At 43.5% G+C, this 15,901-nt stretch overlaps 1 protein-coding gene across 1 annotated transcript; it reads right to left on the bottom strand.

Annotated features, from left to right (window-relative positions):
• Window positions 1-263: 263 nt before the first annotated feature.
• fam131c (family with sequence similarity 131 member C) lies at window positions 264-12,137 on the bottom strand. The gene is made up of 6 exons (XM_071546583.1): window positions 12,107-12,137; window positions 9,885-9,949; window positions 6,749-6,827; window positions 2,227-2,457; window positions 1,856-1,945; window positions 264-532 (listed from the first exon to the last, which is right to left on the bottom strand). The coding sequence occupies exons 1-6, from the start codon at window positions 12,135-12,137 to the stop codon at window positions 264-266; spliced, it is 765 nt and encodes a 254-aa protein (XP_071402684.1).
• Between the last annotated feature and the right edge of the window lie 3,764 nt (window positions 12,138-15,901).

Raw genomic sequence — 15,901 nt, forward strand, 5'->3', positions numbered from 1 at the left:
AACTCAACAGTGGAACTATCGACATTCTTTGACAAGATCATATGCCTCAACCAAGGAGAAAAGACAATTTGGAGTCAATCAGTCTTTGTATCTGAAGATGAGGCAGAGAAGCCATTTTGAGAATTGCCCCTTGAGATGGCTCCCAGATTGTCTTTTGTATCAGTCATTGCTGGTGGATGAGACCCAACAAGAGTCCTCTTGTTGGGTCTCCTTTCAGAGATTGCCATGAAGATTGCTGGCTTGTTTTTTTTTTCCCGAAACCCCTAGTTATAAAAAACGTCATCCTCAGATAGCGAGCTGCTGTCCACGTGGCGGACGGCGGCCTCTGCAGTCACAGTGCGTCCATCCTCTAAGGGATGACCTCCGTCCTGCTGAGCGTTGGACGTCGGGGAAACGGAGGAGGCCGGCGGCGGAGGAACCAGGCTGGCCGTCCTGTTGTCAACATAAGCCTGGGCGTGGATACTGTACAGATGCTGGGGAACACCAACGCTTCCACCGTCCAGCAAGAAGTGAGAAAGGAAGTGGCTTTGTGCTGCTAAGGAGGGAAGACAGGGTATCAGTCAAAAGGATGAAATATTAAAACATTATCTTGAACTGGACAAAGATTCCCTCTGGAGTTCCAGGTTTTTAAGAAGCCAAGACAAGTAATTTATCAGAAATGCTAAAGCTAGGCAACATTGGTGGCTCCAAATGGCACTGAGAGATTTGAGAAGGTTTAATATCAATACCCAGAAATCCTGTAAGGTGACATCAGTAAACTGCGCACAGTTTATTCATATTTACCAACCCGGCCGGTCTGTGATGCTTTATACCAAAAGATACCAAAGGGACAAGAGAGGCAAAAGATCTAACTAAGTGAGAAAGAGCGCTCACTCGCTGATGTTTAGGAGACACTTTAATATTTCACTCTTAAGTTTTGATTCTTCTCTTACTGTGGACAGATGTGAAGATACGTGACACAATCCTGAATTTCCCCAAGGGGATCAATAAAGTGCTATCTTATCTTATCTTACAAGAATTTGGTGAATAAATAAGGTGAATCTATGGCATCTCATTAAGAGGATTTAGGACGCGCTTCTCTATGGAGGACCACAAGTGTCACGGAAATAAATAAAACATTTCATAATGGAATTTAAAAATCTAAAAGGCTAAAAGGAGAAGCTAAATGACTAAGCAAATCGAATAGCTAATAGGAAAAGGAAAAGCAGTGGGGAAATGGAAATGCAAATGGGAAAGGAAATTGCCCTTTTAAATGCCTGATTAAAATCTCTATTCTTAATTCAATTTGTGAATCCAGTTATTTATTTCTCTTTTTAAACTGCATTTTCAATCATTGTTTTATGGTTGTTTTTGTAAATCCCTTTTTAATTTGAACTATTTATTTATGGATTAATATTTCATTTGTAAATTCTTTTTATAATTCCTCTTTTTATTGCCCATTAAAATATCAAATGATGAATTACTTTGTAATTTAGTCTATTTATTCATAGATTAATAAATTAATTTGTAAACAAATTTATTAATGCCTATTTTTATTGTACAATTAGTTATTAATTAATGAAATGCTTTATTACTATTTGACACTTGTGGTCCTCCATACTTCTCTGTTGCAGACCCACTTTGTGATGCTGAAGTCCAAAACACAGAGGAAAGGGCCTTTGGGGAAAGCAAAACCCAAAACCTGACGGAGGCTATTACAGCAGAAACGTGTTGGTTTTTAACATTAACCCTTTGTCTATAGATATTTAGCGTTAAACAAAACCCTTAGTGAAGTCGGTAATTTATCAGAGAGTTCAGACCAAAGGCACCATGACACTGACACTGGTCACAGATGTAATCCTCATGCATGACCGACCTTGCAAGCTGGTGGAGGGCTGTTCCAAGCCATCGTTCATGGGCCACACATTCATGGCTGCCTCGGCCAAGGCAAACTGCTCTGCCACTCCTGAGAAACAAAAGGCACATGAGCACATTTTATGCTGCTTTTCTCAGAAGTCAGCCACCTGTTGTTTTCTCAAGACTACCGCCTTCAGAGACAAAGGGATAATCAAATAAGTGCACTAGATTTGAGTCACCGTCTTAGGACGTCTTAAGTCTTATTGATTTTCTTTCGACTTGTACAAGCCAATCGAACAGAAACAATGCCTAGAAGGAGCTAAATGTCACTTCAGCTCTGAGGACCGCCCGTTGTTTTCCCCCTGAATTAAGGTCATCCTTCTGTCTTACCTGCAGCGAAGCGAGCTTCCTTGATCTCGTCAGTCATTTGGGAGTAGAATTGCTCGTCCTCCTGCAGTTCTGCCCCCATCCCTCCCCAGCCGCCGCCTCCTTTACCCCAGGCCCCGGTCCAACCCGCCTCGCCACCTCCGCCCCAACCCTTCCACTCGATCAGGTGGGCAACTCGCCCCTGGGCCATCGCCGTCGGCTTGGTGATGTGCTCCTTTATCGTGGCCACCAGACCTAAACGGAGAGGGATATATATATAGATAAAGCAGATTAGAAAAAGGGTTGAAAACAAGATGGGATGTACAGTAAGGGCGGAAGGAAAGAGGAAGATCATTTGAGGAGAAGATGAGGAGATAGGATAGATGAAAGGGTATACAGTAGGGTAAGGCACTGATATGAAGGAAGGGAGAGGCGTCTAAATGCCACAGTAAGAAAGAAGGATGTGGAAATGGGGAGAAGGGATAGACGGAGAAGTATTTTGAGATTGGTATACTTAAGAAGAAAAGATGAGAAAATGAGAAGCAGTGAATGAGGGATGAAGAGATTAGAAGGTAATATAACTAAATTTCAGCTTCCAAATGAGTTATTTCTATGTTTTAGCACAGTTCAGTCTTTGTTGGTTGGTTTTGCATAACCACAACCAAGAACTAATCATTTCTGCAGCCCCCTTCTGATGTACAACTCCATGGAAAGTAAATTGGAGATGATTGAAAATGAGAGTGTGTAACAGCACCCAAGGTGATTTTGGAGAGAATTGTACGGTTCCTTGTTCAATACTGAAGGCACTTCTATAATACGAAGCTCACTTGGATGAGGAATGTACGAGTTCACAAATTCAATTTTCCATTTATTGTCAATGCTTTTGACTGTCCATAGGTTTCTAGCTTTGGGAAAGAGTTGTTCATGTTCACAAATAGCAAAGTAACGTATGAATCCGTAGTGGGCGGTCACAATTTCCTTTTAAGACAAGAGAAAAGGGCATAACAGTCATAAGAAATGAAGAGTTGTGATGAAGTGACAGAGACGGCAAACCTATGTTGTACCGCAGGGGTAGATATTGGAAAGGATGCAAGAGAAGAAAAAAGGAAAGGTTGAAAAGGCAAAGGTTTATGGGGAGCGAGAATGAAGGGCAAGGATAGAAGGGTACGACGCACCGAAAAAAAGAACACCTGAGGTTAAGGAAAGAAATTATGGAGGAAAAAGAAAAGGCATAAAGATATCAAGGCCAGGGAGGACAGAAGTGGAGAGGGTGGAAAGTGTAGAGATGAGAAAAACAAGGAGCAGAAGAGGGAGGGAGCAGATATCAAAGTGAGAAACGGATACAATTAAATAAGGAAGGAAGCCAAGAGTGTTGGCGGCCTGAGCTAATTGAAACAGAGGAGAAAACATCACGCCTTATCTTCACTTGAGCTCGTCGCCAAGAGACTCTTCTCTGTATTACACGGTGCACCGTAACACCCACTGGTACCTCACTCCATGTACACTGCAAGCAACTCTATTCACTTCTATTCTGACTGACTGTTGGCGGTGTGAGAGGCTTCTGCAGCTACAGACTTTTGAAAAGGCAAATCATGTCTTCTTCACTGCTTTGGTATTGCCTCTCATAACGTTACATCATTTTGAGTTAGCATAGTTAGCTAGCAAGCGCGAAGATAGCATTAATCAAAAATAAATGACTTCAGAGCTTCTCCAAGCATCATTTGTGAGATGTTTATTACTGTAGTCCAGTGATTCTCAACCTTTTTCATAGCAAGGACCCCTAATTTAGTCCACATTAGAGCCGCATTAGGACCCCCATTTGATGAGATTTTGTCTCTTGAACCCAAATCTGAGAATATTTTTAATGTCAGATATGATTTTGTCCAGAATTCCATGACTATCGGTATTGTAGGTAGTGAGATAACAGTGAAACTATGATCAAAACAGTCATTCCTCTACATTCTCTAATTGTGTTAACTTCTTGTAAATGAAATAATGGTAAAATTAACAATTCATTAATTTACTGGGGACCCCCTGGAACCCCCTCAAGGACCCCCTGGTGGTCCCCGGACCCCACGTTGAGAACCACTGCTGTAGTCCGTCAAACAAAAGTTGTAAAGAATTGAACAGCTTTGAATGGCTGTCATCATGGCTGTTTCCCTGCTCACTCAGCTGTATAGGAAATGAAGCAACTTCTGGTAACTTGTTGAGCATGTTGCTACAGTACAGTGTGAACGCGGGGTTAGGCCAAGATCACATACGAGGCGTTTTTCTCCTGCTCAAACACAAAGGCGCAGCTGTGAGTGTTGCTAGTAACAGAGAGTGCAAGAGCTCAAAGGACATTACATCATTCTCATTACCATGGAACTGTCTTAGAGTTAGCTAGCTAACCTGAAGTATAAAAGGGCATAACATTGAAAATAGAAAAAGGACTGAAAGTTCTCAATAGTTCTGCTTGTGCTTGAAGAAGAGGAAAGGGGAGTCTGAGTCTTTGATGCAGTGTGCAGCACAGCTAAAGTTGAGACATGTTCACCTTGGAGCCCGGGGCAGTAGCTATGCCAAAATGCGAGGTGCATAGGTTGGAGGAGACGCTCGCCTGCCGCCACTAAACCATTGAACATAACGGGAAAAAAGGTGCAGGTGGGATCAAAAAACAAATCCTATGTGATCACGGCCTTACAAGTTTAATAGAATAATAACCAGAAGCAGTTAGGAATCACTCACTTCATAAGAATAGACATTTATTAGATAAAGTGAAGCGTGCAGGTCTACTTCCAGCTGCGTGTTTTGAGGGAACATACAGTATGAATTCTGTCTGCAGGGATGCCACTGTGCTCTGACCACCTGGTGCGTTATCCTAGATGCATATAACCATTTTGTGAAGAGAGGGTCGCACTCAGAGATATACAGTATCATTCACTTGATTTAATTGTTCATCTGTCACAGAACGTTTTCGGCCACCCGGCCTTCATCAGTGTGTACAAATGAAGGAATACGTTCCTTATTTACAGGGGACAGGTAGATTGCCAGGTGAACCTAATTTCTAATCATTGTGGTGTTGTAATCACATGGAAACACATCACATAGAATGGAATCACATAGAATTTCACTGTCAGTCAATACTGTGCATTGTAATTTTAAACAACTTCATCTGAAGTACATCCACCATCCAGTTAGACATACTGAAATAACAATATTTAAAATTAGCATTATTCACAAAGCATATTCCAAAACAACTATGGCTCTCACCGTGGGCCTCAGGTTTCTCACCGTTCATAAATCAGTAATAAAGAACGTATTCCTTCATTTGTACACACTGATGAAGTCCAGATGGCCGAAAACGTTCTGTGACAGATGAACAATTAAATCAAGTGAATGATATATCTCTGAGTGCGACCGTCTCTTCACAAAATGGCAACATACAGTATGAACAAACAAACGCAGAGCATTATGAACAGTACGCAGAGCTTTGTTATTCCAACATCATCATAAAAAATGTGTGAATGTCTGAAACACAGCTGTGGACACGAATTGTGATGTGAAAATTCTGAAATATCTGGGTAGAATCTGATCAAAATTAGAATCAATTCAGTTAAAGTCTTCCTATTGACAACCAGTGTCATACTTATTAATGCAATAAATATGTAATCAATCAAACTGCATCATATCAGAGGTGGACGACACTGACTGGACCAGATCTGATTTTTAATAAAAGACCAATATCTGTCAGATATATCTGTCTAACCCTAGAGGCAACCGCAACATAGGCCTAGAGCAAGAAAACAGAGCAGCAATAATGTCTGTCTCCCAAATGTAATTATATTTGTACTATAATATTTGAGATTGCACGGTTTGATCTGATTTGAGCAGCTGGGTTGTGTGATTGTCCTGCTAGAACTAGCTTTGCCAAACTAGCAGATGATTGACAAGCGATTAAGTCTGTGTAAATATGAAAAGGCTTTTCTTTTTTTTCTTTTTTTTTTTTTTGTGGACCAATTCTGTCACTCCCAAAGCAGGTGTCAGCCTTTCAGCGGGCTGCCTGAACGTCTGTATTTGTCTAACGTATTCATGGCTTTTTCATGGCCTTCATAATTATACTGTCAGGATAATAAAGGAGGCTTTCAGTGGGGAAAGTTCAGCAAGGCATAACACATTAACGGAGATAATTAACCTACCGCTGAGAGAGGGAAGCTGTAGAGATGAGGCAGACAGACACAGGATGGGGAGATGGTGGAAGTGAAGAGCGAGGGAGCGGGAGACGAAGGTGGGGAGGGAAATAAAATGGGAGGAAATGGGGATTTATGTGTATGTAGCTGTTTGTTTATCCGGGTCTGGGCGTTGTGTGTTATTGAGTGTGTGTGTGTTCGAGAGAGTCAAGGTGGGGGGAAATTACATTACTAACCTCCCATGGTTTGTAATGTAATTTCCCAGCGTGACTTTTTCCCTGTCTCGTGTGTATGACTAATACAGTGGAACCCAACATGAACTTAGCCTGTTTGTGTTTGGGTGTGTGTGTGTGTGTGTGTGTGTGTGTGTCCAGTCTCACCCAGCAGGGAGGAGGTGGCCAGCTCCCCGATGTCATAGGTTTTATCTGCCGTGCTGCCGTTGGAGGGATTCTGGCCATCCTGCAATATATGATGCATAAGAATTAGAATACACACACACACACACACACACACACATACTTGCATACATCCTCCGGCAATCACATCCTTCGTGTGATGACGCAACACACTGTTCCCACTTTCTCCTTTCAAAAAAAGGCTGATAATTACAATAGCAGGCGGTGGGAATCCTGCAACATTCACACTCAGTCTGAATGAACTGTGATCAGAGGAAAGGTATATTAAACCCAAACCCTTATGATGTTTAAACCCAAATAGCTACAATCGACGCAGAAGGATTAACTGCATTTTCAAATAAACTTGTCTTGGCGGTTCAGTATTCTTCAACTGAGACTAAAACCTTGCAGCCTTTAGAGAAGATAGTGGCAGCAAAATGGTGTTACAAATCAGTACATGGCTCCGTATTTAAAGTTATAATCCAAATCCGAAGTTAGTTTCTCAGACTGTAAAATTCAACATAGATGTAATTTGTCGGCAAAGTGTGAAAATTGAGCGTCCTCCGGTCAAATGAACGCTGTTAAGCTTCTGATTTTCACATCAACAGGCTGATGGGGTGATGTAATTATTGTAAAAAAAAATGAGACGATCACTGCTGCCTCCATGTGTTGTTTGGCATCGGGAAATACCTTGTGCAAAAAAACACTTTTGAATTCTTTATGGCTCCACGGGAAGCAGTGTCATAAAACTACAAAGAACAACAGATCCCTTTGTATTATGAACAGAGGCTGTGAGCGAACCTAGTAACCCGACTATAAAAAAAAATGCTGGGCTAAAAAATAAAACATGAAACTAACAGCAGATGAGATTTTGAATGTAGCAGAGTAAAAGTAAAATTACTGACTTGAAAAAACTAGTCAAAAAAGCACAAATGCACAAAATTCTACCCAAAGTAATGAGACTAAATATATTTCATGACTTCGAGCATTTGTGAGTGCTGGCGTTCATTGCAACACAACAGATGGTGAAATGTGTAATGCACCAATATAAACTACACTCCCAGCTAATTTTTCATCTCGCTAAGAGCAAGAAACCTTTGATTTAGTGCGATGGAGCCTGGATGAGGACCAGGCTGAACATGTGTTGAGTGTTCATTTGATGGAAAAAGCTGCGAAGGATCACTAACCGTGAAACAGATGAACAGATCCTCCTGTCTGCAGCTTGTACTGATCCCGCTAGCTTGTGCCATGAAGAAATCATTGCCAGATAATTAGCTAATTTACAAGCTAAATGGCACATGACTTATGTTAAAAGATGTTTTGAAGAGAGCAGGTAATGTGAGCTAGTAGCACCCTACATGAACTATTGTGCTTATTTCACTGTTAGATTTTATTAAAAAAAAAACTTAAGTAAGAATTTAGGATGCAAGCCCAAACAGAAAAGCATGAGCAAAGGCACATTATGTTGAAAACAATGAAAAGCAGTGCACTAGGATAGTTAGGCTGTGTTAAAAGACTAAGTGCTAGCTGCACCCAGCGTTTTTTTTTTGCAGAGCAGAGTGCTTTCAAAAGTTTTGAAATGTTCAATCTTTCAGAAGAGCGTGTGTGACGTCAACTGCTTTTTTCTCAGCCAGCCAATCACGGTGAAGGAGAGGCGGGGTTTCCCACAACAGCAACAAAGATGGAGAAAGTCAAAGTGCCGGTGGAGAACTTAGTCGTTGAGGTAAGTAGATATCTGGAGCTTCAAATAGTACTAGGGCTGCAACTAACGATTATTTTCATTGTCGATTATTTTCTCGATTAATCGATTAGTTGTTTGGTCTATAAAATGTCAGAAAATGGTGAAAAATGTGGATCAGTGTTTCCCAAAGCCCAAGATGACGTCCTCAAATGTCTTGTTTTGTCCACAACCCAAAGATATTCAGTTTACTGTCATAGAGGAGTAAAGAAACCAAAAAATATTCACATTTAAGAAGCTGGAATCAGAGAATTTTGACTTTTTTTTCTTAAAAAATTACTCAAACCGATTAATCGATTATAAAAATAGTTGGTGATTAATTTAATAGTTGACAATTAATCGATTAATCGTTGCAGCTCTAAATAGTACCACAACAGCATTCATAAAGAGGCAGTGTGGGATCATATTGGAGGTGTATTGGTAATATCTGGTAAGCCTTTGCTTGTTGCTCAACACTGTATTATCAGCTAGAAGTGTAACCAGTTAGCTAGTGAGCTAGCCAGCTATTCAGCTAACACCAAATAACGTTATCGTGATAGTGCTTTTTCCACACACAAAAACACTGCCAATTGCCAATATTTTGCGCCAATGTTAAACAAAAATTTAAAAATTTGACTATTAAAGGATAAGGCTGGTGTTTTTTAATGCATTTCTTACCGTCAACAAATCCTATGAAAATAGGAGTAGGACTAGGACAAAATCAACAATGCGTTTGCTCTACTCCCGTTACTTTACGACTTCCCACGTTTCCTTTTTAGCCTTCAAACCGGAAGACACTGGCTCCAATTGTAAGCTAACAACCTTTAAGTACAGCTCAAGAAGACATAGTTTCTATTTTAAAAATCACTAACTGTTACCATGAAAAGTCAGGCTGTTGTAGTTATTACCAAATCAAATTCAAATGGGAACAAATTCTTCATTACGCCGGGGACTATTTTCGGTGCTACGGAACTACTTTCCTGAGATGGAAAACGTGTTTACGGTCGGCTTATTAAGTTGTTTGAGGAAAAAGTCGGCCGGCCCGGTGCATCACAATGATGAAATATGCTGCCAGAGCGACAGCATGGCTCTGTGATGTGTTTTTAATCGTTTTTTTAATACAATGGAGTTCTGTGGCTGCTGGGGCATCGGCTACATGGACGAGACTTGTTAGCAAAACAAATTAATTGCTGATTTTGTTATTTTCATAGGATTTGTTGACGGTGAGAAATGCATTAAAAAACACCAGCCTTATCCTTTAAAATTACAAGTAGCCTATTCAGTGTTTCCCCCCCGAATTGTAATGGGTGTAAAAGCCTCTGAAACAGCAATTCCACCGTCATGAGACACTCGTATCGACAGAGACGAAGGAGGAGGAAGAGGAAGGTGAGGGCCATTACTGACCTTAGCAGCGGGCGGCTGACCCTCCTCAGCCTGGCCCTGCAGCACTGTCATGGGGTGGTGGAGCTCTGCGGGGGACCACACACACACACACACACACACACACAGACACACTAATGTTAGATACCTGGTGTACTGTATGTGTGAGGTGGTTTTGCTGTGTTTCTGTGTGCATATGTGCATGTTTGTGAGAGAGAGAGAGAGAGAGAGAGAGTGTGTGTGTGTGTGTGTGTGTCTGGGCAGGGGTCTGGGTCTCTGAAGCCAAAGCAGTCTCTAAAGGCCAGGGTCAAGCGAGGCTCATATATAATGGATGAGAGATGGAGAGAGAGAGAGAGTGTGTTGAATCCTCATACAGTCATTTAACTGGAGTCTCTTGGCATATTCCACTTTCTTTCTAGGCTGCACACTCCCTATTTGCTTTTTAATTGATGGTGATGAGGTTCATATGATTGACAAGAGGAAATGGAGTCCAGGTCATTGCAATGGAGAATTAGCATCATCCGAAAGGTCAGTGGCCACACACACACACACACACACACACACAGAAACACAAACACAAACACATGCTGGGGTTTCCCCTGGGAGGTGTCGTCAAGACAATTGGCTGTCGCTATGGAAACGTGAGAGCAACAGAAGGCGAGTGATCCCGTTCCATTTACCTCAGTCACGCTCGCTCATGCACGTGCGCACACACACACACACACACACACACACACATGCATACACACACAGCATGATGTACAAGGCTGTATCTGGTCTCTAGTCCTCATCAGATTCTATTAGCAGGTCAAGGAGTCATATTGTGTTTCCTGAGCTAATCCTCTGTCCTTCTCTCACACACACACACACACACACACACACACACACGCCACCTCTTGTAGTGGAGAGCCCCTGCAGGCAGATGTGGGAAGCATGTAAACACTTATTGATGTCTCTCTCCTCCCCTCCATCTCCCCTTAACTGTCTGTCCTCACCTTTCTCCACACACACACACATCCACACACACACACACACACTCCCGCTGTTCTCTTATCTGTCTGTCTGGAGCCTCAGATACCTCCCCTCTTTTCTTCCCAGCTAGAAAGCGCGCTGGGCTGACTAAAAAATGGCTTTGTTTTGAAAAATATTCTCAGACATTATCCAGGATTCTAGTCTCAAATAGTTGATAATAATGTAATATGATGCCAAATGCCGCATGATGAGAAAATACGAAGCAGAAATGATCGATGTGTCACACAGAATGTCAAAGAAAATCAAATTAAAGACAGCTTTTCAGACACAAGCAAATCAGTGTTTTCCAAGCATAAAGCGCACCTCGCTCTCAACGACAGTGCATCAAAGCAAGGAAGGAAAGGAAAAAAAAAAACGAGAGAGAAAATTGCAACTTCCCCGGGAGCCCGACGCTGTGACAAGAGAGCAGAGAGGGAGGCGGCGGGGGGGGGGAATGGAGTTTGGGGCGATATCCTAAAGCCACCGCTGTCCCGCGCTGATCCTGACGAGAGCCTCTGGAAGCCGTACAGCTCATCAACACCCCCAACTACCCCCACCACCCCACCCCCCCAAGCCTTGTTTCCAAAAAACAAACAAACCCAATCTTCGCACTGATTCACAGAGATCAGCGATAGCTCCGAGGGCAGATGGAAAAAAAAACATAACTTTTGTGGATCAATCCGTGGCTTGGGGTTTAACGAGAGAGGAAGACTGAGCTGAACTCTCATCGGATGAGCGGTGATGTCATGGTAAAATAAGCAAGAAGGTGAGCGGCATAAGGCGAACGGCTACCAAATATGAACAGAAGGCAATTCTATCTCAAGAAACGCATTCATTTATGCTATACCCAATCCTCATATGAATGGACATCACTTTCCTATGCTTTCTACTATGAATTGAACATAAAAAAAGGACATTTGCAGCCAGCTATTGATAATTTAACCCATTTATCATCATTTTCTCAAGATGAGTTTTCCATTTAGCGATCCTCACACGCGCAATTATCCTTCAAATGGCGTGACGCAACTTTTCCGAAGCAGTTTTTTTCCCCCCGTCTCTGCAATGCAACTCTTATCTCTGCGGCTCCCGTCAACGCTCCCTGCAGGTAATCCAAGGCTCCAGACAGACAGATAGACGGATGGATGGATGGATGAATGAATAGACAAACAGGACGGAGGAGGGAGGGAGGGACGGACGGACGGACGGACGGACGGACAGACGACCCGGGCACTGACCTTTGTGACCTTTGCAGAGGCAGGCGCCCATGGTGTCGGGACGGCCGGACGGGGGGCAGGTTATCTGTTCACCATGGTGGCAAGAAGGTAGAGGAGGGCAACGAGGGAGGAGGAGAGAGAGAGCGAGCAGGAGGAGGAGGAGGAGGAGTAGTAGTAGTGGGAGAAGAGGAGGTCAGCGGGGACGGAGGCGGGGAAAGTGAGAGAGGATGCCCGGCGAGCCCTTTGCCACGCTGATGCATTTGCCTGACTTGTCTGTATAGAGAGGAGAGAGGTGAGTGAACGACACGGAGAAAGTGGGGGGAGGGGGAGAGAGAGAGAGAGGGAGGGAGGGAGAGAGAGAGAGAGAGAGAGAGGAAAACGGGGGAGAAAGCATGAATGCCTGTTTGCTGACGATTCCGTGTATCCCCTCCCCTCCACTCCTTATATTCTCCTCCCCTTCTATTCTTCTCTCTCTCTCTCTCTCTCTCTCTCTCACTCTCTCGCTCCCCTCTCTCTCTCTCATATAGGAGACCCTTATTGTCAGTTGAGGGCTTGATGATTGTGCTGTGTGTACAATAACACACTTGTTCACCTTTATGGTGAAAAGGTCACAGGGTGAGTGTACAAATACAAATGGCCCTTAAGTGTATTTCTGCTTTTTTCAGGTTTTTCAAGAAAGAATCCCAGAAAGAAAGAATTAAGAATGTGCCTGACCAATAAATGAGATAAATAAGAAAAATGTGAATATGATAAATATGAAAATATGATTCTGGTTTGTAAGTTTTGATTTATTGTGGTGTTTTACCATAGTTATTTCCATGTATGATCTTCCAGTTTCATCGTATGAATTTCTAGTCTTCACTGATTCAGATTCAGTTATATCCAGACACACTGACTCGATCTCACACACTTTCACACCTTTACACACAGCCCTCTCTCTCTCTCCTGCTTCCTCATTAGCTCTCTCTCTCTCTCTCACACACACACACACACACACTCACACCTGTAATTACAATCAGACAACTATCAATATTCCTTTTGTGGCCCTGTTCTCTCTGTTTGTCTCAGTTTCCTCCTGAGGCAAACGTTGTGATAAGGTAACTGGCGCTCCGCTGACATCATCCCCGGCAACGGAGCCCTCGCCTCCATCGCCGGGAAAATCCTGTTGCCATGGCAACCACGCCGCTCCACGCTTTTGAAGCTTTTTTTCCCTGCACTAATCGGCCCGAGACAGGAGAGACGGGAACGTATTTGATGAAGGACAGGGAAGGATGGTCCTGATAAAGTTGGCAAATCACTAGACATTGACCGACACATTTGAAGAAATCCCATTTAATTAGACTATGACCTCCAGTCGGTGATTGGTTGGCAAACAACCACCCATATAAACAAAAATCTATTTGATTTTTGAAGTGTTGATTTATACTTGTTTTCCCTTTAAAAGACCCTATCCTCATATAATTTCCATCAGTTTGATACTACTTTCTATAATGTGTACTCTGATACAAATTTATGTCACGCTACAAAGGTGGTAAACTGAATCCTGAATCCTACTTTCTCTGATTGGGCTACTATCCTGGGAGGGAAATGATAATGAAATTAAACTTCTTGTTTTGCTTGAGACCCCCTCAAGAACCCCTGGAACCCCTTCAAGGACCCCTGGACTGCCTTCACGGACCTCTGGAACCTCCTCAGTGACCCCTGGAACCCCCTCAAGGACCTCTAGAACCCCCTCATTGACCCCTGGAAGCCCCTCAAGGACCTCTGGAACCCTTTCAAAGACCCTTTCAACCCCCTCAAGGACCCCTGGAACCCACTGAAGGACCCCTGGAACCCCTTCAAAGACCCTTTCAACCCCCTCAAGGACCCCTGGAACCCCCTGAAGGACCTCTGGACCCTCTCAGGGACCTCTGGAATCCCCTCAGGGACCCCTGGAACCCCTTCAAGGGCCATTTCAACCCCCAAAAGTATCCCTTGAACCACCTCAAGGACCTCTGGAACCCCCTCAGGGACCCCTGAACCCCCCTCAAGGACCTCTGAAACTCCCTCAGGGACCCCTGGAACCCCTTCAAAGACCTCTGGAACCCCCTCAGGGACTCCTGGAACCCCTTCAAAGACCCTTTCAACCCCATCAAGGACCACTAGAACCCCCTGAAGGACCTCTGGAACCCCCTCAGGGACCCCTGGAACCCCTTCAAGGACCCCTGGAACCCTTCAAGGACCTCTGGAACCCCCTCAGGGACCCCTGAAACCCCCTCAAGGACCTCTGGAACTCCCTCAGGGACTCCTGGAACCCCATCAAGGACCATTTCAACCCCCGCAAGAACCCCTTGAACCCCCTCAAGGACCCTTGGAAAACCCTTAAGCTTCCCGTGGAACTCATTGACCCCTGGAGGTCCCTGAGCTCCACTTTGAGATCCACTGGTCTAAATGTCAGAGGGGAAGACGGGTGGTTAGGAGCAGTCTGACCTCTTGTGGTACTAAGGGAAAAGTGCAGCATTTACATTGTGCAAATATACCTTCTATATCTTTGAAAGGAGTGGGATTACATTAAAAATGTACTCCATTACAGATGAGTTTCTGTTAACTGCTTGAAAATGTCATATTAAACCACATTAGGAACACAAAAGAGGGGAAAACCCAAGACCAAAGTCATGGCATGGTCACTGCAGATTGGAACCAGAGAAAGTGCTTTGGAAAGGGATCCTAGTATTCATCAATAATTCATCTTTGAGAATCCAGCAGGATAAAGTCTTGCCTAATCCCACAAGCATCCTTCCCAGCCTCTCATAAAAGTGAACTCCTTGGTTCTCAACAATCCACATCTCCGCCCTACAGTCGCTCAACCTGTCTCGACCCCATTTCATGCGTCAACCTCGTCCCAGGGAGCGGAGACGAGCACGAGTTCTCACATCCACATGTCTGCTACTGTCTGTTTAGACTTTTCATCACCGAGCAAGATGCAAACAATTCCGCATTTGACCCAAAGCAAATCCGGGATTTGATTAGATGAGAGTGTGGGGTTTTTTTGCCCGGTAGTTGAAAAGAGCACAGGGATCAAGAGGAAAATGTAAAATCCGCATATATACATCGTGATGCTCCTGATTGTGAAACCGCAGACATTTAGCAAAAATAATTTTTGTGGTCCCTCGAGTCGGATTGGGAGTTGGAAGCCTTTCAAATACTGGATGCTTTTCAAATATTGTCATTTTTTTCCCCCTGTGCAGCCACACAGGGAATAGCGTTTTTATTTTAAGCTGACAAGTCATGAAGGAATACAGCTGTGATCACTCTGATTCTGTAATTGCAATTCAGAAAAGAGACAGACAAGAAACAGAGTGGTGCCCAGACCTTTTTTTGTTCGAGGGCAAGGTGCCTTGTTCTATGTGGGTGTTTCCTGCCTTGTTCTAAGTAAAAGATGATGGCGAGCAAATATGTACGAATATATTTTTAAACCTTTATTTATTCAGATGAAGTCAACTTTACAGCCGCACCCTGCTTGACATTCACTTCCAACACGTTCACACTGGGAGCTGCCCAGTACGACCACATCCTCCTGCTGTCAGACACTGGGAGCTGAAAGGAATTCAACTTCAGCTCTTGGTGAAAAGATTTAATATTAGAAAACACCGTGTTTCAGCTGCAGTACAGGATCACGTGTGTAGTCAACAACAACCAATCAGATGCCAGTATGTCAAAAAGCAATTGATGTCACCTGGTGTAGGAGGCATCATACGGGTTCAACCCCTTAAGGACATGGTCTGGGACAAGTCTGCACCAATAACACATGGACAAAAGTGGTGGTTCAAGCCCCAT

This window comes from Centroberyx affinis, unplaced genomic scaffold (genome assembly GCF_046629955.1).
Source record: "Centroberyx affinis isolate AG114_WGS23_722 - 3 ecotype Tasmania unplaced genomic scaffold, CSIRO-AGI_Caff_v1 ptg005345l_1, whole genome shotgun sequence".
NCBI classification, from domain to species: Eukaryota; Metazoa; Chordata; class Actinopteri; order Beryciformes; family Berycidae; genus Centroberyx; species Centroberyx affinis.

Excerpts from the sequence above, each read along its gene's own strand:
- fam131c (XM_071546583.1), bottom strand. The coding sequence starts at position 12,137 with ATGGGCGCCTGCCTCTGCAAAGGTCACAAAG. Across the intron at positions 9,950-12,106 it reads CCTCTGCAAAGGTCACAAAG|AGCTCCACCACCCCATGACA; the intron begins GTCAGTGCCCGG and ends GGTCCCCCGCAG. Across the intron at positions 2,458-6,748 it reads GGCCACCTCCTCCCTGCTGG|GTCTGGTGGCCACGATAAAG; the intron begins GTGAGACTGGAC and ends CTCTCCGTTTAG.